This window comes from Dendrobium catenatum, unplaced genomic scaffold (assembly GCF_001605985.2).
Source record: "Dendrobium catenatum unplaced genomic scaffold, ASM160598v2 original_scaffold_71536, whole genome shotgun sequence".
In the NCBI taxonomy this organism is placed as follows: Eukaryota; Viridiplantae; Streptophyta; class Magnoliopsida; order Asparagales; family Orchidaceae; genus Dendrobium; species Dendrobium catenatum.
In genome coordinates, this window is record NW_021389983.1 from 453653 (window position 1) to 477764 (window position 24112).

The 24112-nt window shown below is 39.8% G+C and overlaps 1 protein-coding gene and 1 non-coding gene across 11 annotated transcripts in view; both read right to left on the reverse strand.

The window, feature by feature from the left end:
* Positions 1-24112, reverse strand: part of LOC110108935 (D-ribulose kinase) — a 74590-nt gene that overhangs the window by 36031 nt on the left and 14447 nt on the right. For 5 of the 10 annotated variants that reach the window (XM_020839796.2, XM_020839800.2, XM_020839797.2 and 2 more), the window contains 3 exons: positions 18938-19077; positions 18582-18834; positions 18310-18442 (listed from right to left, as the gene is read on the reverse strand). In XM_020839796.2, coding sequence (XP_020695455.1) covers positions 18310-18442; positions 18582-18834; positions 18938-19077 — 526 coding nt within the window. Of the gene's footprint in view, positions 1-16734; positions 17278-17367; positions 17479-18309; positions 18461-18581; positions 18835-18937; positions 19078-24112 lie in introns of those variants that run through there. The other 5 variants (XM_028691797.1, XM_028691799.1, XM_028691798.1 and 2 more) reach the window with 4 other exon arrangements.
* LOC114578551 lies at positions 19920-20046 on the reverse strand. Its single transcript, XR_003699543.1, has one exon. It is a non-coding gene; the product is annotated as a U11 spliceosomal RNA (small nuclear RNA).

The following is a 24112-nucleotide window of genomic DNA, read 5'->3' on the forward strand; positions in this document are numbered from 1 at the left end:
GGCACGCGGGCAGCTCGGGCTGGGGCAGCGGGCAGCTCGGGCGGGAAATAAGGAAATTTCAAATTTTTTTAAATTAAACGGGTTGTCGGGTTGACCCGGCAACCCGCCGGGTCAACCCGACCCGACCCGTTTAATCAAACGGGTCAAATCTACGAACCCGAACCCGACCCGTTTATCAAACGGGTCGGGTTCAACCCGGATTTTCCGGGTCGGGTCAAAAGTTGACACCCCTAGGTGATGTCTAAAGATCTTCGGGAGACCCTGATTCAGGCTCTCAAGGACCCCAAAAGATATGAGGCGTATTTTGCTGAACGCAACTTGACTGAGGTCTTGCAAGCTCGAAAAGAGCCAATCATCACTTTTGCCAAGGATGACATGATGCTTCGAACGGCAGACCATAACCAGCCTTTATATATTACTGCAGAAAGTGACGGGATGATAATCAGTAGAATTCTGATTGATCCTGGGTCATCCATCAACCTTATGAGCTTGAAAGCTCTTAGATCACTTTGTCTCGATGTGCAGCACTTTGGACAAGACAAATTGATGGTGCACGGCTTCAATGAAAAGGGGCAAAAGACCATTGGATCCTTCATGCTCCCTCTAATATTTGGGAAACTCCATACTGAGGCAAAATTTCATGTGATTGATGCGAACACCTCATTTAAGGCGCTTCTGGGTCGCCCGTGGTTGCATGATTATGGTATTGTCCCATCAACACTACATCAATGTATGAAGTATATCAGGGATGGAGAGCAGTTCAGAATCTCTGGCGATATTCAGCCCTTCGCAGTTCATGAGGTGAAAATTTATGAAGATGCTAGATACTTCATCCCCAAGGAACCAAAACCGTCAAGTTCTCATGAGACTAGGGCAACAAACCCAAAGGCTACAAGGCGGCCCAAACAAGAAGATGAGAAGAAGCATATGGGAAGAAAGAAGGCAACGCCGACTCTTCCTAAAGCATCAATCACTCCTAAATAGAGAAAATATGTGCCTCATCTAGGGAGTGACACAGATAAAGATGATGTCATCCCTATTAAATCTCAGGAAATACGCTAATAAACAGCTAGGGGAAAAAAGAAGGAAAGATATTCAGATGATGACTATGACTACGAGTTTATCTACATGAATAATGTGCAACATGTACTTTCAAAGAGGATAGATAATATCTCAATTTCAGATAATGAATGTGTAGTCACACATATTCCCCTGCAACATTTCAAGGAAATCATCCCTCAAGAGGTGCATAATGTCGAGGAACTTATAATATTTTATGTGCCTCCTCGAAGAAATAGGGGTGAATCGGAAACCCTATTTTATAAATCTGGAGAGCACGGAGATGAAGAGAATCGAGACTAGCTCTATAAGCCCACCGAACATAGGGAGTTAGTGCCTACAAGAATGCCCAAATTTATTACTGGAAACATACGGAGGATGTTGCAAAAACAAGTTGGAATTCGCACCCCTGTGCAACTTCGCCTTTGCTTGAAGCTTTGGTATCGAAGAAATCCCCATACATTGTGAAGAAAGGATATTCTCGCTAGAAGAGGCCTCGGATTTGTCGTGAGAAGACATTCCCAAGGGGAGACGTGTCGTGCCATTACATGCAGGAAAATTGAATTTGGTAATGATGATGCTGAAGAGATTTATGAAGCTGACGATTATGAGGATCAGCCCATAGAGGCTGAGCCTGCACCTGAAGAACTTGAAGATGGTGGACAAGCAATCACTATGGATGAGTTAAGGGAGATAAATTTGGGGAATGAGGACCCTCGCCCGACCTTTATTAGCTCCCTACTACTAGAAGACCAAGTGGAAGAAATGAAAGAGCTGCTTTGTAAATTCAAAGATTGCTTTGCCTGGACATATGCTGAGATGCCAGGCTTATCCCCTGATGTAGCAGTTCACATACTAGCCATCAAACTAGATGCAGCACCTATCAAACAAGCTTAAAAAAGAATGAGATTGGAGATAGAAGAACATGTGATTGCCGGAACCAAGAAGTTCATAGAGGTGGGCTTCATCCGAGAAGAAAAATATGCCGATTGGATTGCTAATATTATCCCGGTGAAGAAAAAGAACGATCAGATACGTATATGCATCGATTTTCGAGACTTCAACGAAACATGCCCAAAAAATGACTTTCCACTCCCTATATCAGAACTACTAGTGGATAACACTTCCAACTATGATATCTTCTCATTTATGGACGGATCATCGGGCTATAATCAAATCAAAATGACCCTTGAAGATTGAAAAACACATCATTCAGAACGCCCATCGATATATTTTGCTATACTATCATACTTTTTGGCCTGAAGAACGCTGGTGCCACCTACAAGCGGGTAATGACTCACATATTTGATGATTTTATACATCAAAAAATCGAGTGTTATGCAGATGACCTTGTTGTTAAAAGCCTTAATCGAAAGTTCTCTCTCGTTATCGGGAGGGGCAATTAACTATAGGGGCTTGCGCCTATAGGAAACCAGAACTCAGATCATAAAGTCCTCGCAAAATGAGGGCGAAATCTCTGGGTAGTGTCTTATTTACAAACTCATCTGCCTTCCAAAATTTACCCCGGAACTTATTCCGTTAAAACTCCCTCGCCGAAAGCAAAAAACAAACACAATTGCGCGGTGGGGAGGCCGGGGCCAAATTTTCGGAGCCCACATAGATTAGCCCACTCACGAACAAACAAGCTCAAAAAATGATTATTCTTATAACCAAGCTTGTTCATGAGTACTTTAAACAAACACTTCAGCAAATATGAACAAATACATTTGGTTCATGAACAAATTCTTTCTAATAAAAGAGTATAACATAAAAAATAAAATTATTTTTAAAAAAAAAATACATAACATTTATTATAATTAAATTAAAAATTATGTGAAAATATAGCAAAGAAAGATTTAGGCTAATCATAAAAATGTAGTTCCAAATATTACTTACAAACAAGCTTGTTTACGATCTCTATATTGAGCATGAATTAAGCTTCCTAACGAGCTTTGTATTGAGCTTGTTCATGAGCTTTAAATGATATTGTTCATGAACATAAACAAATCTAACACATAGTTGTTCAAGCTTCTTTATTTAACCATCGAGTATTTAAAAAGAAGTCCATGCATATTTCATTAGGAGTGTAAATGAGTCGAGTAGTGGCCTTATCGAGCTCGGCTCGTCGATCAGAAATGCTCGAACTCGAGCTCGAGCTAGAGTCATGCTCAAAAGACGAGCTCGAACTCGAGCTAGTCCCACTATAAATGAGCTCAAACAAACTAGCGAGCCTCTGTGGGATTTTTAAAATTTAGGCAAGATTTAAGAAAAAAAAACTGCAATGTTTTGCATTTATTATTATTATATTTTTAAATTTAAATTTAATAAATAAAATAAAATTATTTAAAAAATATTAATAATTATTCGAGCCAGCTCATGAGCCGAGCCTTGTCAACCTCGAACTCAAGTTCGAGTTTGAGCTCGAGCTCGACTTGTGAACTCGATAGGCTTGGCTTCAAGCCCATAAACGAGTCGAGCTCGAGCCGGCTCGACTAACTTACACCCCTATATTTCATGACTAATCAAACAAGCATAAGCAAGTTATAATCAAACCAAGTCACGAGTAGATTGTTAAACGCTCGATTTATTTGCACCCTAAATATACTTTCAATGAAAGCACCACTTATAGAAACATAATTCCTATCTAGAGCATTTTAGTTTACTTTATTGTTTACCTACGTGTCGAATACACGAATAAAAGAGCGAAATTGGCAACAAAAATGACGCGCGCACGTTGACACGACACATTACTTAAAGGGTCAAATGACGTCCAATCGCCGAATGGACTTTGTCATTGCGTTCGGAGCGTCGTTAATACTCAAAAGAGACTACAAATTTATTCAGCATGGGTCCCAAGGAAACACGCGTAAATCGAGAAAATTAAGGCGCAACATCGCCCAAACAACGTCCAATTGCAAACAGACTACTCCATTGCATTCAGAATGCCCAAATCATCTAAAAAGGACCATAATTCGCTCAACGAAAAATCGCTACATACACTTCCAATTGCTACGTAAGTGAAAATGAGAAAAAAGTTTTGTACTTCCGCGTTGTCTACGAACACCTACAATACTTTTCTTAGTGTGGTGGGAAGGCCCAGCTCCCTAAATTTCTCCCAAACAGGGGATACGCCGGAATGCTGCCAAAATTCAAAATCAAGTGCACAGAACTTTAACAGCAGCGAATAACAGGGGACCTGAACGACAGGGGACATGATAACGCAATTAAATAACAGGGAACAGAACCCTAAATTTTAAATTGCACAAATAAAATTAAAATGCATAATAATGATTAAAATGCAAGTGAAATATAATAATTTTGATCATTCAAAACAAATGTTAAATCACAAGTAGGGGACTCATGACGAATAAAACTTCGATGCATACAAACAATGGATAGTAATTAATTCACAGCATCTAAATAATTACAAACAAATATCAACATCAGAACCTGCAAATATATAAGACACAACAAACGATACTGATTGATTCACGATGAATGTAATGGACCCCTATAATAGTCCTCATGTATTTAAGTGCATTGTACTTGCAAGCCACATTAGCCGACTATAAAATACATGGGTATCTCCTATGCACAATAATGACGAACTTGCTTAGCAAGCAACAGTTCGCTCGTAGGTTGAAATAATGACATTTGCAAACATTAGTAGAAGACTTGTCATGCATATAACAACTTATATAAAGACAACAGTCACTAAATGTAACAATGTTATGCAATCAATATCAACACCTTGCGTACAACTAGTTTCACCGCAAACAAGTACACAAATGCCACCTATGAATAGTGAAGGAGGATATGAAGCAAGTACATGTAGTATACAATAAACACTAGGGTGTTTATGCAGTCGACAACAACAGTACCCTATAAGTAATTTAACCATGCAAGCAGCAACGCGCGACATGTAGTGAAGTGTCGATTAATGTGCATTTGCAAAGTACGAGGCAAATATAGCTTGAGTGCAAATTAGTATCATTCGAATGCAAACAAATGTATTAAAAATCTCTACAAATGTTGACAAGAGATTTGATAGCCCATCTACAAATACATCTGAAGAAGTATTAAATGCAAGTATATACAAGCTGCCATCCAACAAGTATACTTATCCCTCGCAAGCATAAGGGATAGATGCGCACTGGACAACAACCAACTACCAACTAATACACAAGAAAAGGATGTAGTAGAGATTGCAGTGTCATTTGGCAATTAATGCTAATATGCAATGAATGTTGTAACTTCTTAAGGCAATAGCATTAATGCCCTACCGCCAACATCAGCATCTTACATACCATTGTAAATAAATACATCAAACCACCTGTGAATGGTGAAGGTGTATACGATGCAAGTGCAATGACTCTCTTGCAAACACATAAGAGAGATTGCAATGAATACGACCATTCCCTACAAGCTATGATGACTGGTATGGCCTATGTGTGGATAACAACAGTAGATATATCATAAGCACAATGAATCCCCTGTGCTTACAACTACATATAACATCTGTAAGTAACTATATAAAATATGATATGCACAATAGTCCATCTACAGGTGACGAAGAATAATATGTAACAGAAATTGGATCATTTTTGCAGTCAAAGACCATCCAACAGTCAAGCAGCTACATTGATCCTGTGACAGTCGATGTCAGTATGCAGATGAATATACAAAGCTACTTAGAATCAACAAAATAGCTGATGACCAACGATGAGTACGTACAACAGTACCTCCCCTACGGACACCTATAACAACAATGACCAGGATGCTGCAAGTATGTTAGGTATAAAGCCAACTTGGTAGGGAGGAAATCCGTTAATACATCATCAAAAGAAAGATCTCAATCACAACATCAAGTTAAATGATTTCATGAATGATTTTTGTAGAGTGAAAGAATTATTAATTGAAAAGATCTTTCATCTTACCATCTCTACAGAGATATTGGAGACTTCCAACAACTGCAAATGTCTGCAAGGAGCTGTAAAAACCCTGTTGACTCAAAACAGGCGGAAGGCCCCAATTACGGCATTAATTGCGCGAAGTCAAATAATTTTATGAATGATTACATAGAGTCAAAGAATGAGCACATGAAGAAAAAAAAAAAGAATGACTTATCATTCTATCATCTCTGCAAAAATGCTGGGGTTCCTGAAAATTATGCCACGCCATTCAAGTGAAGACACGAAGATCAAGCCTCTCAACCCAATGTCCTACTCTCGTGATGAGTCAAGGACAAAACAATATAACGATGTAATAACCAATCATTTGGTCTCATCATCTTGTGATACCTCATCTATCACAAAACGACCTCATGTCGTTTAAATATCTTTACCCAATCTAAATTAGGATCGGCTGATTCATGGATCCGATCTCCCGAAGAATGAGAAAAGCGAGCTTACATCAGAATAGCTAAGTACTTCATGATACTCGGATAATGACGCTATGAATCACCTGCAAGCAAAAGCAAGGAATCTGCTATTTGAAAGCGTGGGGTGAAATATCAAATTTTGATTACTAACCCCTACTTTTCATTTGTGTAAAATGAAAATGCAGGACACCCCAATCACTATCCAACTGAGATGAAGAGCCAGGATTCAGTTGGAAAATGTTGTGATTAACACTGGGAGTATTGGAGTCACTATCTAATTTGGTGAGCTTGAATTTTATGCAGCTACTGCAAGGGTTGCTACTGTTCCAGTATACAACATAGATTCCAAAGGGTCCGCTAGGAGGCCCCGCTCTACTGAAATCATTGCACATTGCGCATATCTATCAGCATCACAAGCTGCCATTGTTGAAAATCCTTACAGGAGGATTTCTCTATTTGTAAGGTTATCCCAGCCAAAAACCCCAACTACAAAGAGGGTTATTGCTAGAGGAAAAGTTTATGTGGTGATTATAAACACCACTACCCTACCCAAAAAGCCTGTTGCACCTAGGAACTATGATATTGAAGCTTCCTCATCATGAGGAAACCTTAATAGATGATAGAGGAGAAATGCAGAGATACGAGCTCAACAACTGCCAATACCAATCCATCATTCCAACCTGCCAGGCTCAAAAATCAGATATTGATGTTCCTACTCGAAACAGGTTTGGTGATTTGAAGTGGGTAAAAAGAAACAACTCCTCTGATGCAAACAATCCTTCTCAGAGCGTCGACCTCAGGCTCCAACTCCTCAGAAGACAAGAGCTCAAACTTTTGTCAGCCCGAGTGTATAGAGTACTAAAAACGGTTAAGGAGAAATGACTAATGAAGAATAAGTTTTAGAGGCTAATAGCCATCGAGGCCAAGAGAACCCCTATGAGGGAAAGGCTATTATCTATTGTGATAGCAGAAAGAGAGAGGAAACAACCTCTACAAGAAGCACATCGGGGCATTACACTTGGACTGTATGTCGAATAATCCGTCGCCGAAAGGGCCCAGCAGAAGGGAAAGTAGGTATGGAGGTCGAAGCCTCGAAAAGAGAAGATGTTTGAAGGAAAAGAAATTTTGGGCTTGACATTCAGAGCAGTTTCCCTGAGATCCGCCCACGCCAACCGAAATCGTCATAAATGGATCCAAAAGAATACCTAAAATGACAACCACCATGACGGCCGACACCCTGGAGAGGCCTCCAGGGGATCCCCTCACTCACTTCTCCAGGCCAAGGAAGAAGATCATTTCAGCCACAGTCCACAGATTGAAGAAATACTTATTCCAAGCTAGGAACCAAAAGTCCAATGGCGAAACTGCTCAAAAATCCGACTACAAGGAGAGGACAATGATGAGGACACTATGAAAGTTGAAGTGGTTTACATGAAAACCCATTTTAGTGATGAAGATGGTGATGATCGATGATCGCCACCATGTGGGCGTGCTCACCGACGTCGCTATAGAGCTGGATCTGTTGCTAGCAAAAGTGTCCGCTCCTCAGGAGGGGAAGAAGAGGTTAATGAGAATCCCCTCACCGTAGATTCTATCACTTGCATTAATGAGGTAAGTGAGGCGATAGATGAGGGAGAGATAAAAAAATCTCTCAGTTGAATAGAAAAATGACTGAGACTATGACATATATGACAGCTATGATGGAGATGATGCATAAAGCCATTTTTGTAGGCCCTACGCCAGCTGAACCCATCAAACAAGCTGCGAGCAGCGCTCCAATAAACCTACCAAATTCCCAGGTGCCCCAAGCCTCAGGAGTAAAAGGTGTGCCCGAAGGCGGTAAAGAGGTTAACGACCTAGCCCGTCAACATACGCCACAAATATGGCGAGCTTCTTCGAACCTGTAATGGCCACACAACTAGAAGACTTAATCAATGAAAAGATTAAAGCCATTATAGCTTTTGAACAGACGGAGAAGTTAGTGGTGAAAAGTCTTTCATACCCGGCATAATATGACCAGGTACAGTATCCGAAAGAATATTTTATTATGAAGTTAAATACTTTTAATGGCAATAACAATCTCAGACAACACCTAGCGAAATTCAAAGTCACTTACGAGAATACGGGAGGCAATGATGTCCTATTGTTCCGACAATTTGTCAGCAGCTTAACAATGCTGCTTGCAAATGGTAGGCTGAGTTGCCTAATGATTTTGTAAGGACGTTTGTGAAATTAGAGGCCTTATTTATAAAGAGATTCGCGAGTGCTACGGAGAAGACTACCATTGCTGGTCTCGCCCTAGATAAAAGGAAGAAGGACGAGTCAGTGACAAAATATCTAACCCGTTGGCACAATCTCAGTATGAAATGCAAACATCAACTAGAAGAGGAGCATGTAGTTCAATTGTTTATGGGAAACATTGACGACCAAATGCAATATTTCTTGTGCATGGCTTCCATTACAACCTTCTAGGATATGGTGGACAGGATGACAAAGTTTAAAAAGTTAAACTTATAAAAATCAAAAGCTACCCTGATAAACCCAAAAATATCAAAGCCCTTGATGCCAGGAAGAGTGAAGCTTACTCCGTGTTCCCTTTCAAACATGATAAGAGAAAATAAGTGGTGTATGATGTTGACAAGGGCAAACGGACAATATACAATGTAGATAAAGACAAGTAACCAATGCAATATGAGGATAAGCCAAAATAGACCTACAATCCTAACCTTCAGCTAAAGATGGTGCTTGGGGGAAATGATAAACCTCGAACTTTCCCAGGGGGAGGAGAGCGCCCGAGACAAATAATAGGAGCTGATGATAGGCATTCTCATCCCTCAAGGAGAAAATGAATAAGAATATTCATTCAAGAGGAAAAGTATCACCAAACTATTCCAACAAGCAGTCAAGACTGATCTAGAATTGCTAGAGAGTAAAAGGATTAAAGAGTTTAAACATATTGGCGACTCAAATTATTGCTCGTATCATCGGGTAATCAGCCACCCAATTGAAGATTGCTACGTCTTCAAAGACTGGTTCAAGAAGAAGTATAGAAGGGGAGAATTCATGTTGTTAGATAACGTATTAATTCATCCCAGAAAAGAATCCACCAGGTTAATCACGTCATCTTCCGTACCCCCGCCTAAAGAAGTGGCAAAGGATGAACAGATTTGAGAAAGACAATGGGAGACCGTAGTCTCCAAGAAGACTAACAAAAATGTTGAAGCAATTAGGAGTACCTGACGTTAAGTGAAATTCTCCTACTGAGCCAATGCTGAATCTAAAGTGATTGTCTGTTAAATATGCATCCACCTCCAAATAGCACTTTAGCCAAGCTAGCTCGTTAAAGTTTGGTAAGGCAAAATCAAAGTCTTCCAAAAAGAGAGCCAAATAAAAGAAGTCTAAGGAGAAGAAGACTACAACTCAAAAGGTCATTAATAATTGGGTGAATATCACCAGACTGCGAGGCGACCTATTAAACTCGTCAAATTCATGAAGGAACTTAAAATAGATGAAAAGGAAGAAGAAGCAGATTATGAATTGCTTCCTACGAAGATATGTCGAGTCATCTCGATGACATCAGAGGTATTGGTAAGGGAGGAATACGTTGAAGAAGCAGCCTCTGAGTTTTGTCTAATGGTGTCACCATGGCCTACAGTTCATAGGAGGATATATATTTTCCAAAAGAAGATTATTCAAATCCCGACATAAGCTTCGCAAATGGAGCGTGTGAGATGGAGGACAATTTTGAGTCCACAATTGAATCTCCAGATGTGATGAAGGCCGACTCTGAAGAAAACGGTTCATCAAATCAATTTATCAAGTTCAGGATCTCTGGCGACATTCAGTCATTTGTAGTCCACGAAGTAAAAATCTATGAAGATGCTAAGTACTTCATTCCAAAAGAGTTAAAGCCGTCAAGTTCTTTGGAGGCCAAGGCATCAAATTCAAAAGCTAAAAAATAGCCCAAACAAGAAGGTGAGAAAGAAGGCAATGCTGATTTTCCCCAAAAAAATCACCACTTCTAAAACAAGAAGAGTTGTGCCTCACTTAGGGAGCGACACAGAAGAAGATGAGGTCATCCTTGTTAAATCTATGAAGATCTGTCAATCTATTGCCAAAGGGAAGAAGGAAAATTCATTATGACTATGACTATGAATCTACCTACACGAGTAAGATGCAGTGTATTCTCAAGAAGAACATGTAGTTTGTCAATCTCAGACAATATATTCATAGTCACACGTCTTCCTTCGCGATATTTTAAAGAAATCATCTCTCGAGAGGTGCACAACGTTAGGGAGCTCAAAACACTAAGTACCACCTCTTAACAGAGGGCCAGACCAAGAAGCCTACTCTACAAAGTCGGAGAGCATGAAAAAGAAAATTATGACTGGCTTGTCGAGCTCATTTATGATGGAGAGGTAATGCTTGTGATGATACATAGGTATTGCTCCAAAGATGCTCGAAGAATGATACGAAAACTTGGAGCTCATGTCGACACTACTGAACGACGAACTCGTCTCCACATGAGCATATGGTACCAAAAGAATCCTCATGCATTACAAAAAAAGGATATTTTTACAAGATGTCTTGAATTCATTGTGCAAAAGTATCCACGAAATGTGATCTGCCGAGCAATCACATGCGGGGAGATCAAATCCGACAATGATAGTGAGAAAGAAGTCTGTGAAGTTAGTCTTCCAAACAGTCAGCCCGTAGAAGTCAAACCTGCACCAGAAGAACTAAAAGATGGTGGACATGCGGCTACTATGGATGAGTTAAAAGAATTCAATTTGGGGACTAAGGAAGACCCTCGTCTAACATTCATTAGTTCTCTTTTGCTCGAACAGTAAGTTAAGAAAATAAAAAAACTTCTCTGTGAATTCAGGGATTGGTTTTGCCTAAACATATGATGAGATGCCCGGCTTATCCCCTGATGTAGCAGTTCATAGACAAACCATAAAGTCAGATGCAACACCCGTCAAACAACCTATAAGGAAAATAAGATTGGAAATTAAAGAACAGATAATTGTATAAATGAAGAAACTTATAAAATCAGACTTCATTCGTAAAGAAAAATATGTCGATTGGAACGCCAATATTGTCCTTATGAAAGAGAATAATTGTCAAATTCGTGTATGCATCGATTTCATGGACCTCAACAAGCCGTGTTCAAAAGACAACTTTTCGCTCATAATGTCAGAACTCCTAGTTGATAACACATCCAACTACAATATATTCTCATTCATGATAGGTCTTCGGGATACAATCAAATCAAGATAGTGCCTAAAGATGAAAAACAAATGTCGTTCAGAATGCCCATTGGCATATTTTGTTGCACAGTCATGCCCTTTAGCCTGAAGAATACTAGTGCTACCTATTAGAAGGCAATGACGAGTATCTTTGATGAGTTAATACATTAAAAGATCGAGTGCTATGTAGATGATGTCAAGAGCATGGACCGCAACATCTATCGAAGGTTGATTAGAACAGAAGTATGATACTCCAATTAAGAAGTATTGTATGGCATTAATTTTCGCAGTTCAGAAACTCCGCCACTACATGTTGTCTCACAAAATTATGCTGATATCAAAGATTAATCTGCTAAAGTTTTCGATGACAAGACTAACGTTGATAGGTCACCTAACTAGGTGAGCAGTGGCACTACTACAGTTTGATATCACGTACATGTCACAAAAGGTGGTAAAGGGGCAAGCCCTGGTAGGTTTCCTCACCGCACATCCAATCCCTACAAACTTACCACTCAACGACAATCTGCCCGAGGAACAGATCATGCATGTCGAAGAGAAGGGGAAGCTACAAGTATTGGAGATGTACTTAGACAAAACATCGTCAATTAAGTATGCCCATCCACCAAATTTAGCAAAAGCTCAAGCTAATATTGGGCTCATTTTCTAGTGCATGAGGAAGACATAATAAGATTTTCATTCAACTTGACTAAACCTCGAACTAATAATGAGGCTAAATACGTATTTGATAGTCTGTTTGGAGATTGCAATCTCAATCAGAATCCAAAGCCTCCAGATATATGATGATTCCCAACTTGTTATAAATCAGGTATAGAGAGTTTACAAAATCACCAAATTCGAATTAACCTATTATTATTGGCAAGTCCTCGAGCTAATGAAGCAAGTTCCAGCAGTCAAATTAACTCGAGTTCCCCAGCCCAAAATAGCAAAGTCGATTGCATGGAAAAAACTGACTAAAGAAATTACGAATATGGTCGACAATGAGCCCATCACTACGGGAAAACACGTGATTACCGTCGGAATTTCCGGCGGATTTGTTTGCGCCGGCATTGTCGGCGCAGTTTCCGGCGGAATAATGCGACGTAACGTTTACGGCGTTTTGGTAATAACAGGTTTTCCTGTAGTGCATATTGATTGGAGTCTACACTCGCCATGCCTTAGAGCCAGCAATTCTACAATTCCTGCAAGAAGAGGGAATATCAAATTTGAGCTAGCAGGATGCAACTCTGGTTGATCCTCCACCTCCCCAACCAGTTGATCTTGAAACCAGCCAGAGGAACATCAAGCGACCAAGAGAAGATGAAAATCTAGCCACGCTTCAGAATCATGGTGGTACTGCTTAGATGTCAAAGAAGAAGATGATTGGAGGCAGCCTTTCATTAACTACTTCAGAGAAAGTAATCTCTCGACGAAAAAGTCATTAACTGCGCAAATCAGGAAGAGAGTATTGCGATACATGTTTTTCAACAACACGCTGTATCGAAGAGCTTTTGACCAGATGTGGCTAAGATGCCTATGAACCAAGGAAATTGATAGGGTCGTAGCAGAGGTTCATAGACTCTATGGTTCACATCCGTGAGGTCCCAAGATGGTTGTTGAAATAAAAAGAATAGGCTATTATTGGTCGTCCATAGTGAAAGATGTCATTGACTGCGCCAAGATGTGCCACAAGTATCAAATTCACGATGATGTTATATATTAATCGCCAAATCTACTGCACCCCACGATAGCGTCTTGATCATTCGAATGTTGAGGTGCTGATGTAATCAGGCAGATAGATTCACCGTCATCAGCAAGACACCGCTTCATCCTGGCAGCAACCGACTACTTCTCTAAGTGGGCAAAACGGCTCCATTCAAAGAATTTACATTCAAACATGTAATCAACTTCTTTACTCACAACATTATCTATAAATTCAGTGTACCACGCCGCATAATCTTGGACAATGACACAACCTTTAAAAGCACCAAAATCTACAAGTTTGTTGATCAACACAAAATTGATTAGTGATATTCCTCAATATATAATCCAAGGACAAATGGCTTTGCAGAAATATTTAACAAAACACTAGTAAAATTGCTGAAGAAAATTCTCACCAAGAATAAAAGAGTGGTACATGAAGATGGAAGAGGCATTGTGGGTGTATCGTACAACTTACAAAATGTCAACCAAAGCCACTCCATATTCACTAGTGTCCGGAGTTGAAGTGGTGTTACCACTAGAAATTGAACTATCATCTCCTCAGATCGCTATCAAGTATGATCTTACTCAAGAACAAAATACTTGATTGAGAATGAAGGAGCATGATGCACCTGATGAAGTCAGACTGCGTGCTCAGTAGAACTTTAAAATTTATCGAGCAAGGATGTCAAAATCCATTGATCGAATGGTGCATCACCGTGCATTTCAAGAAAGAGAATTAATCCTGGTGCAGAGAAGGTTAATCATTCCACACCAAAAAATTGATGAAAAATTTGTATCCAACTAGGAGGAGCTTATTAACTCAATGATTTGAACGGTTAAAGGCTCATGCCGCTGATCAACGATCAATATTTGAAGAAGTATTATGTATTAAGATTACTCAAAACAATTTTATACTTAAATGTACCATATAATAGTTGAAATGCTCCTATAACACAAGAAAATACTTCAAGTATCCCATAAAAATCTCCTGCAAGACAAGGGGTGTTTTAAATATTTATTTGGGTCGACAACGTGCTGCATGTCAAAATTCTCAAATAAATATTTAGAATTATGAAATGTAGAATTTACATGATTCCCCCTTGAAATAAAAGGGGAATTCTAATATTATGTAGGTTGACATCTTGCTTCGCGCCGAGATCCACAAATAGATATTTGAAATTATGAATTATAAAACATATTTAACTCTCTCCTGCAATATGGAGAGAGTATCTCAGTATTCATTTGGTTCGACATCGTGCCTCGCGCCGAGATCCCTAAATGAATATCTAAAATAAATCACTTAACAATATGAAAGCTCCTTCAAGAAGAGGGATATGACAGTTTCACTTTTAATGTATACTACTGATTCCCCAAAATGTCTGGAACATCACCTTCTCCAACATATTAAGGCTTCGAAGGTCGAGGAAACAGTCTTTCGTGGCTACACACTCTAGCAAATTGAGCTAGAGCAGCACAAGTTCTTCTACGGCCTGAAGTTTAAGGTTTAAATAAGCATATGAGGTCGAACTCAATAAGTTAAGATGTGATCGAGCCGCTGAGAGCTCCACCTACTCAATAAGCCATAAGAAAGACTGTAGTAGCGGAACCCCACTTCGTCAACCCGTCAGTAGTGACTGCAAGAAGCACAAATGCTTATTTGACTTGATAAGTTTCAATAGTCGTAGTCAATTAGATTCTCCTAATTGAACGGTGGGAAGGATATATTCCCAATCAACACAACTATGGAATATGCATAGGCTCCGAAATCTAAAACCACAAAGGTTGACTAAAAATCTCAAAACTTCAACAAATTCAGCTTGGGGAGCGCATTTCTCCATAGCTTAATTCTGAAGTCTGAGCGGGCGTATGAGGTCGGGTTCAACAAGTCAAGATGTGGTCGAGTTGCTAGCAACTCCATCTACTCAATAAGCCATAAGAAAGGACGTAGTAACGGAACCTCAATTATAGTAGCTGAACGATAAAGAGTTATCAAGTCATAACTTTTCTAGTCTGATGAACTCAAATAACCCAGAGTGAAGTCTTCACAACCAGTTAAGGGTCAAAATACTACCTACATCTAGTATTACACATTCAACTCGAAACCTACAAATCCTTCAACAAATTCATAAATCACAAAGCGAGGATTGAAAGAATTCTTCTTCAATAAGTACACCAAAGTGTAAAGCAAACAATTGAAGAAATCATCTCAAAATTCATGAAAAGTCTAAGGCCGAACTAAGAGGATTTTATCATCAATATGTCCATCGCACAAAACATAAGACAGAAGGAACCAAAATCTCAAAACTCAAGACATAGTCGTGAAAGGAGTTTCGTGAGTAAAATCTACAACTGTTCCTAAAGATTGGGGTATTTTAAATATTTATTTGAGTCAACATCATGCACGTGCCGAGATCACCAAATAAATATTTAAAATCATGCCAAAATACAACTAGAAGAGAGAAGATGGCAGAAAATGCTCAATGCAATCCATAAAATCTGGATAAAATACAATCAATAAAAAAGGTGGCAGAGTATATCTCATAAAAAAGATGCAAAAAAATAAAAAGTATATCGAAGGAGACGAGCTTGTATGTCCCCCAATTGTGAAACGATCTCGGCTAAAGTCTGGTACTTAGTCTCGACAGTTCTATAGCCTGAGTCAGTGCAGTCTCAACAGTCATTAACGCCTGATGTAACATTTGATTGTACTGTTGCTCCCTCCTGATGAGCCGATCACGCCAATCATGCCCCTCCTGGAGATTTGACTTCTGAGACATCACCCCCTTGATGTCTTTCCAAAGGTCATTCACATGAGATGTCAGTCCCTTAATCTTGTTGGCCATGTTGGATAAACTCTGGTGATGTCTCTTAAGAGCCTCAGTGCTCTTATCAAATTGATCATGTGCTACATTAGCCGTTGCCCGGCGTCTAGCGACTTTCTCCTGCAACTCTAGTAATGAGACTCTAGTGCGTAGAACAAAAAGAGATTGTAGCCTCCTGATATAAAACTCAACCTCCCGACACAAAGTCTCCCAGTACTGCATCTCTGAATCCTCTAATCCAATCTGTGCCAGTAGACCAAGAGTATGATTTGATGTAGAAGTAAATTGCTCTAAGGATTCAGGAGATCCAGGATCTACTTGGGCTATCAAGTCTCGCAGGAAACTCTTGCAATGGCCATACATGTTTTTATGCCAAGGGTAAGGAGCTACTGGAGCTGACAACGAATCTCTAACACGTAATATGCTCCCTCGAGTACTGCAGGAAAGTCCACAAATAATAAACGTAAGTAAAAGCTAATGAAAAATGCATGCAATTTAGAATTAAAATGCAATAACAACATACCTGAAGAGGAGCAAGCAAAGTCAGTAGGACGAGCCTCTAGGTAGAATGTTGCAGCCACTAGTGCTAAGTCCAGGACTTTTGGTGTGTATGACAGCACGTCGAGAGGCTCTACAGGTGAAGCTAAACCAGCTCCTGATGACTCACCAGGCCAGAACGACCTAGCTCCAGATGTCTCTTTAGGCCATAAAGACCCATACGGGTCCACCTGAAAATTGAACTCTGTAAAGGGATCTGGTGCACCATATCGGGTGAAATCTGACATCTTGGGACCATGGATATCCCCTCTGGACCCTCTGAAAAGGAATGGTACATCCATGGACATTCGGGGGCCCACTGACACTTCCTTAGGGGCCAGAAAGTGCTCTAGCATAGGGCTAGTTGTCTGATCTATAGAAGCACGGGAAGGCTTAGCGTGTCGAGAACCTGAACGCCTGTGAGAAGACCAAGGGGCCTTGGTACAGTGCGAATCAAATCCTATATCTCGTAGTCTAACAGGAGAAGGCGAAGTACCATCAGAAGCAGTGTGACTATCATCATGTCGCCCTACGTCAAAATTAGAAAATGATTCAAGTTTAGATTACCAAGCAACAAATTAAATGCCAATAAAAAGAAAGGGAGGAGTGAAAGGGTTACCATTGTCATCCATGATCCGTGAACAGCGTCGTATAGGTCTCTGTCCCCTTGGCACTCCTAAAGCCGACACTCGGTGCTCGTACTTCCGGGCACCACGCTCCATCTATCACTCTCAAAAGAAAGAAAAGAGAAAACTAAGATAGATGGGGAACATTCATCATTCATAATGCCTCCTACTCCTCAATTAGAGTATTTAGAAGCTTACCGGGCTCATACTCAAGCTAATTATTCTACTAAATTAATAACAATCAGGATCATATCAAGTTTCTAGATGATTTATATTGCTTATTTCGCATCATTGGCCATACTTAATGTTCCAATTCTAGAAGATAATATCACCACATGAATACATTTGTGGTCAACATAAAAATAAAAAAATAAAATACTTAAAAAGCAAGTATTAAGATCACTGCAACAAGAAATGAAATCTTATTGCCAAAAATTGTATGTCTATAAGTTGTAGTCCCCTTGACCAATGTGGTGTGGTGCAAAAAAATTAGACAAATAGTGATGTGGTCAAGAATTTGATCCTTGATTCTAGAATACGGGGTTCCCCATCCAGGCAATTTAAAATTGCTAATAGATAGAGTATAGATAAGATACCAACAATAATAATTCTTTCATCACTTCTACAAAGAGTCATTACCATAAATATAGCAGATTGAATCATTATGATCAATAAATTGAAAAAAAAAATGATATTAATAGATCCAGCATCATCATTACCATCATTATTAGTCTTATAGCAGATATTAGGAGTTGATTCTATGAAACCTCCCACTCCATTAATTATTGAGTACTACTAGAGGTGTTAATTATAGTTTGTGCATTTTTTTTGCATGAATTTTAGTCATGTCCCAACTATTTGAGTTTGGTTTTAAAAATGCATATATCAGCCTATCATTCATCTTATTCTCCACACGACATAGAAGGAAGATTTACCGAATTGCAATCTGATGTCCTCTTTTAAACAACCAATAGGGGTTCCTGGTGCTTTGACAGAAGGTAATAGTACTGAAAATGGTTGAGAGAGCAACCAATTAGGATAGGAGTCAGCCTCCGGATCATATCCAACCTACATAATCATAAGTTACTAATGCATACAAAAGGCATTAGACGTTGGAAAGTTCAAGAAAAACTAACACTATTTTATTACTACACTCGTAAATCAAGAAATAAATTAACGAAATAAAGTGGCTAATATAACTACAGACCTTTAAAGCATTGTTATAGTCAGTTACGCCAAGTTTTCCATGAAGAAGCCAGAGTAACCAGTCAGCCTGATGCATCAACAAGGCAGAGTTTTTGTTTGAACCATACGAATTCCACCATGAAACAAGCTTACAGAGTGTTGATGACCCAGAGCATACAGTGTGGTTTTTGGGAGCAATAGAAGAAACAAATGGCAAAGCATCTGAAAGACTTTCATTATAAAGAAAGGGTCTGGACAGTAATTCTCCCGTCTTGCTATATTCACAAATTTGAATCCACACTTAGAGGGTATTTAATTTATGCTAATGTACACCGAGACAGAAACTACAGGAAATAAAGATTTGGAAGAGACATCCACCTGTCAATTATAATAGTTGTTGCAGAAGTGCCGTCAATAGATATGGAAACAATATATGAACGAAGATCAATAGGAACATCTTCAAGTAGCGAGAAAAGCGTTTGTTTCCAGGAACTTCCCCATTCTATAATTTCTCTGACCTGTGCGTTAAAAGAGAAATCATATTCTATTAAAATAAGCATGGAATTACATTATTCTCAAGGAAAGAAGAAAAATATTCTATGAAGCCTGAAATCTAAAAGGCAGTTCAAGATATCATATTTTTTATATGGGTCAACACTCGAGATGAATATGAAAGCATAGTGAATGAGATACTAGAAAGAGATGAAGAGAGATTCATTTCTGTAACAATTGTACGCTAGTATTGGGCTCCTCTAAGAATGTTGCATTCAAAGAAATAAAGAATCAGAATCTTGTGAATGTATATAATTCTTTGATTATAATCAATTACAGGTATTACTTCAGTAATAGATCTGTTGAACTTTCAGTAAAAAAAACCTTTCAATTTCCTAAAAAATTTTCATGTGAAGGTGGTCTGATCATATTTATATTTAAATTTCTCAAATATCGTTCAGAATTTGACTAATAGATTAATTTCTATAATTCAGTTGGATGTGACCCGGGTGGTTTGGTAATTTTAATCGGAGATACATACGGATGGCATTCAATTTTTCAATCTTTTAAGATTGAAGAAATATGACTTTTGCATTGATTTTACGAAAGTAACACAAAAAAATGCAGCAGCTTTTCGAGAAAATTAGATAGCCGAGGAAGGAATTATGTTAGACCGGCCCATACGGGACCGGCCTACGAACAAGCAAAGGAGGAACTCTCTGCCTCCTGCATATGCTACACGATCCGACGCCCAAACAAAGTGGTTTAGAAAGGTTTTTGAAAGGAGTTAGAAGGGAAATTTGAAAGTAAGGACTGTTTAGATATTTCCTTTTAGATTGTATGCATTATTATTATTATTATTATTTTAAGTAGGGTTGGTCGAGCATGCCAAACCTATTTTATCCATAACTTATGTCGGTCATATGTCTTGATAAGCATACAGTGCCCATCAATTAAAGGATGTGCTTGGCATACATTGCCAACCGACCCTTCTGATTTGGATTGTATGCATTAAATAGTTCATTTTCCTAGGGTTAGGACATCTTGAATTTGGTTGAATTTGAGATCTCTTAGGGTTTTTTGGGCTCTAGCGGTGCCTAGAGATTTGGGAGAGCTAGATCATCCACTCAAATAGAGGATCAATTGTATCTTGTTCTTCTTCTTCCGTTAGTTGATTATCGCAATAAAATTACTATTTTTCTAGTTTTTTCTTTAGAATTGTGGATCGTTCCCGCTGATTTCATCAAGATAGTTAGATTTTACTTGGGAATTCCAAGTATTTCCTAACAAATTAGCTTATGTTCAATAACCTCAAAAATGCCCCTCAAAACCACACCTAGAAGTTCATTTTCATTTGACTATCATTCCTTAGAAATGGCTAGGTAGAAAAAGAAAAGTGACGTGCAACAATGACCGAGAAGCTGACTTGGAAAAATGGTCAATAAGCTGTAATGAGGAAATGGTCCTCTGAATTATCGTAACAATGATTAATAATACTGATAACAGAAATAACATAATCGCATCAGCTTGGACCAATTACGGGAAGACACATTGCCTCAATGACAACTCATCTAAGTCTTCAACAAACTCTTAGCTAACTCTAGAAAGTTCTGTTATTACTCTATATATACATCATCCCTGGGTCTTGTAATTAGACATCTTGAATACAAGAATGCATAACTGAATTCTTTATGGTATTAGAGAAGGTCGTTCATGGCGCAATCATCTTTTTCCTCTCAAATTGGCGAACCAGCGAAAGTAGTCGCAGCAGAAGGATGTCAAATACCTGCTTCGCTCAAATTCATGATCTCCAATATTCAGACAATAGTTCCCACACAACTCTCAAATGGAAATTACCCCATATGGAAATCTCATATTCTTAAATTGCTTAAAGCAAACGGATTCATGTCGTTTCTTCTTCCCATAGCTAGTCCGCCAGAGAAATTTACTCAGACAACAAAAGGTAGCACAGTCTTGAATTCATAATATGCCGAATGGATTCTGATCGACCAAAATCTTGCAGCTGCACTGTTCTACAATATCGTCATCGATTCTTCCTTACGTCATTAATTTAGATTTTGTTACGCTTGGACCTATCCTAGCTGGACCGGTCCGGTTCTACACCCGACGGCTCAAGGTCGGGCGAACTAGGCGAAATCCAGAGGAGGGGGCGGCAGCTTGGTGGGCCCAAGCATGGGTTAAATGCATGGTTTGGGGGAAAATTTTGAGATAGAAGGGCTTTTTAGGTATTTTGTAAAACTTCTTTATTGTTAATTAGGAGGATTGGGGGGAGGGAGAGGTTATCTTGAATTTGAATGTATTTTTGAGATCTAGGTTTTCTTGCTTTGGGCTCTTGGCGTTGCCGGAGATTGGGAGAGTTATTCCTTCCTCTCGAATTGAAGAAAATTATATCTTTGATTGTTTCTTGAATCTACTAGTGAAATACAATTGCTCTATTGGTTTCCCTACAAGTTTTCTCTCAGATTTCCTCTGTTTCTCCACTGTTTTATTGCTGTGGATAGCAGTTTTCTTTGTTTAGGTACTTGATTTGAGTTAGGATTGCTTGTGAATATAAGTATTTCCTATCAAATTGGTATCAGAGCATCGATTGGGGACCTTAGGCGGCTGAAATCCCGATTTTTCAGCGAGCTTTTAGCTTCCGGAAGTGAGTTTTTTTAAATCCGTTGGGAAGAACGATGACCGGAAAGAAGGTAAAAGTCTTGGAAAGCGAAGTCGGACAATTGAAATCCGATTTGGAGGGAAGATTTTTTTATTTTCAAAATCAAATCACCACCAACAATGAAAGGTTGGAGCGGAAGTTCACCGTGATGGAAGAAATGCTTAAAAAATTACTTGATATGAAGAAAAATCTGACGACATCGAAAGTAAGAGAGACCACCGGAGGCCATGTCGGGGGAGGGAATCCAAACCCTTTTAGGGGGAGGAGAAATTCAGAAGTGGAAGTCATTGAGGGGGAGGACGACATGCCACCTCTAGAGCCACTTTCTAGAGAAGAGATGAGTTTGGGGAATGATCGGAGGGGTGTTGATTTCATCGGGAGAAGGGAATAATTCCATCATCGAGGGGCTAATTTTGAAGGGAGAAGAGAATATGACGAAGGGTTCGGGTACAATCGCCAGAGGGAAGATCGTGACAATTGGGGAGCACCTCATCTTCGAGGGATGGGAGGATATGGAGGATTCAAGGGACGCGGGGCAGACCCACGGGTGAGAAAGCTGAAGATTCCCGTCTTTGAGGGTGAAGACGGCCATGGCTGGATCTACAAGGTGGAGCGTTACTTCGCTGTCAATGGGTTGATAGAGGAGGAAACGTTGACAGCGGCGGGTTTGTGTCTGGAAGAAAAAGCTTTGGTATGGTATCAATGGCGTGACAGGAGGGAGCCCATCCGGAGCTGGAGAGAGTTCAAGGATTGCTTATTAGAGCGTTTCCGGCCGATGGGAGAGGAGACTTCTATGAGCAATTCTTTGCCCTGACTCAGGAGGGGACTGTGGCAGATTATCGGGACATATTTGAGTACTTGGCTAGCAGATTGGATCACATTTTAGAGTCAACCTTGGAAGGGAACTTCATGAAGGAGCTAAAACCAGAGATCCGAACAGCAGTCAGGGTGTTGTAGCCGAGGAACCTGGGAAAGGCTATGGAGCTAGCGCAGTTGGTGGAAGATCAAAAGAGATCAGAAAGAGGAGCTCGAGGGAACTATTCTGGGGGATCATACAAGATGACTACCACTTTCTTACCATCGAAAGGGGGAGCACAAGGGGGTCAGAAGGAAGCACCCAAGGAGAAGACGGGAGGGGGAAATGGGGGTCAGTTCAAAAAGTTGACAGAAAAGGAGATGCAGGATAAGAGAATAAAGGGGTTGTGCTTCAAATGTGATGAGAAGTACATGCTGGGGCACAGGTGCAAGGACCGAACTCTTCAGGTTCTCCTTGTTTGTGAAGACGAGAAAGACGAGGAGGGAGGTGGAAGCAGATATGAGGAGGAAGAGAAGCTGCACTTGGATGTGGCAAAAGTCTCTCTGAACTCTGTAGTGGGATTCACCCCGAGTCATACAATGAAAGTGAGAGGAGAGATAGCTGACCGTGAGGTGATTGTGTTGATTGACAGTGGGGCAACCCACAATTTCATTTCCAACCAGATCGTTGAGTTGTTGGGAATGGAGTTAATGGATACCGGAGGCTATGGGGTTATGATGGGCACGGGGAAAGTGGAGATGGGTAGAGGAGTTTGTCGGGGAGTAGTACTGAAGATTCAAGGGATCCATGTGAAGGAAGACTTCCTTCCCTTGGAATTGGGGAGTACGGATGTCATCCTTGGGATGAAATGACTGTAGACCTTGGGGGAAACCAAGATCAATTGGGGGACATTGAGGATGGAGCTGGTGATGGGGGGAAGAAGAAGGGTGATCCAAGGAGATGCTGGGCTGACCAGGGCTGGGGTGTCACTCAAATCCCTAATCCGGACCATCCAGGAGGAAGGGGGAGACTACTTGGTGGAGTTACACTGTTTGGAGGGAGAGGTTATCTTGAGTTTGAATGTATTTTTGAGATCTAGGTTTTCTTGCTTTGGGCTCTTGGCGTTGCCAGAGATTGGGAGAGTTATTCCTTCCTCTCGAATTGAAGGAAATTGTATCTTTGATTGTTTCTTGAATCTACTAGTGAAATACAATTGCTCTATTGGTTTTCCTACAAGTTTTCTCTCAGATTTCCTCTGTTTTTTCACTATTTTGGCTGTTTTACTGCTGTGGACAGCAGTTTTCTTTGTTTAGGTACTTGATTTGGGTTAGGATTGCTTGTGAATACAAGTATTTCCTATCAGATTCCTGCTCATCCAACTGGAGCACCATAGAATGACGCCTGCAAGCCAAAAACAAATCTGAAGTAATTCTACTCAAGAATGAATTACACAATCTTGCAATGAAGAATCAAACGACGACTCAATATCTCACTGAAGTTAAAACAATCATTGATCAAATTACTATAGCAGGATCTACACTAGACAACGAAGACTTAAATGAGCGGTCACTGAGGCTATGTGTCT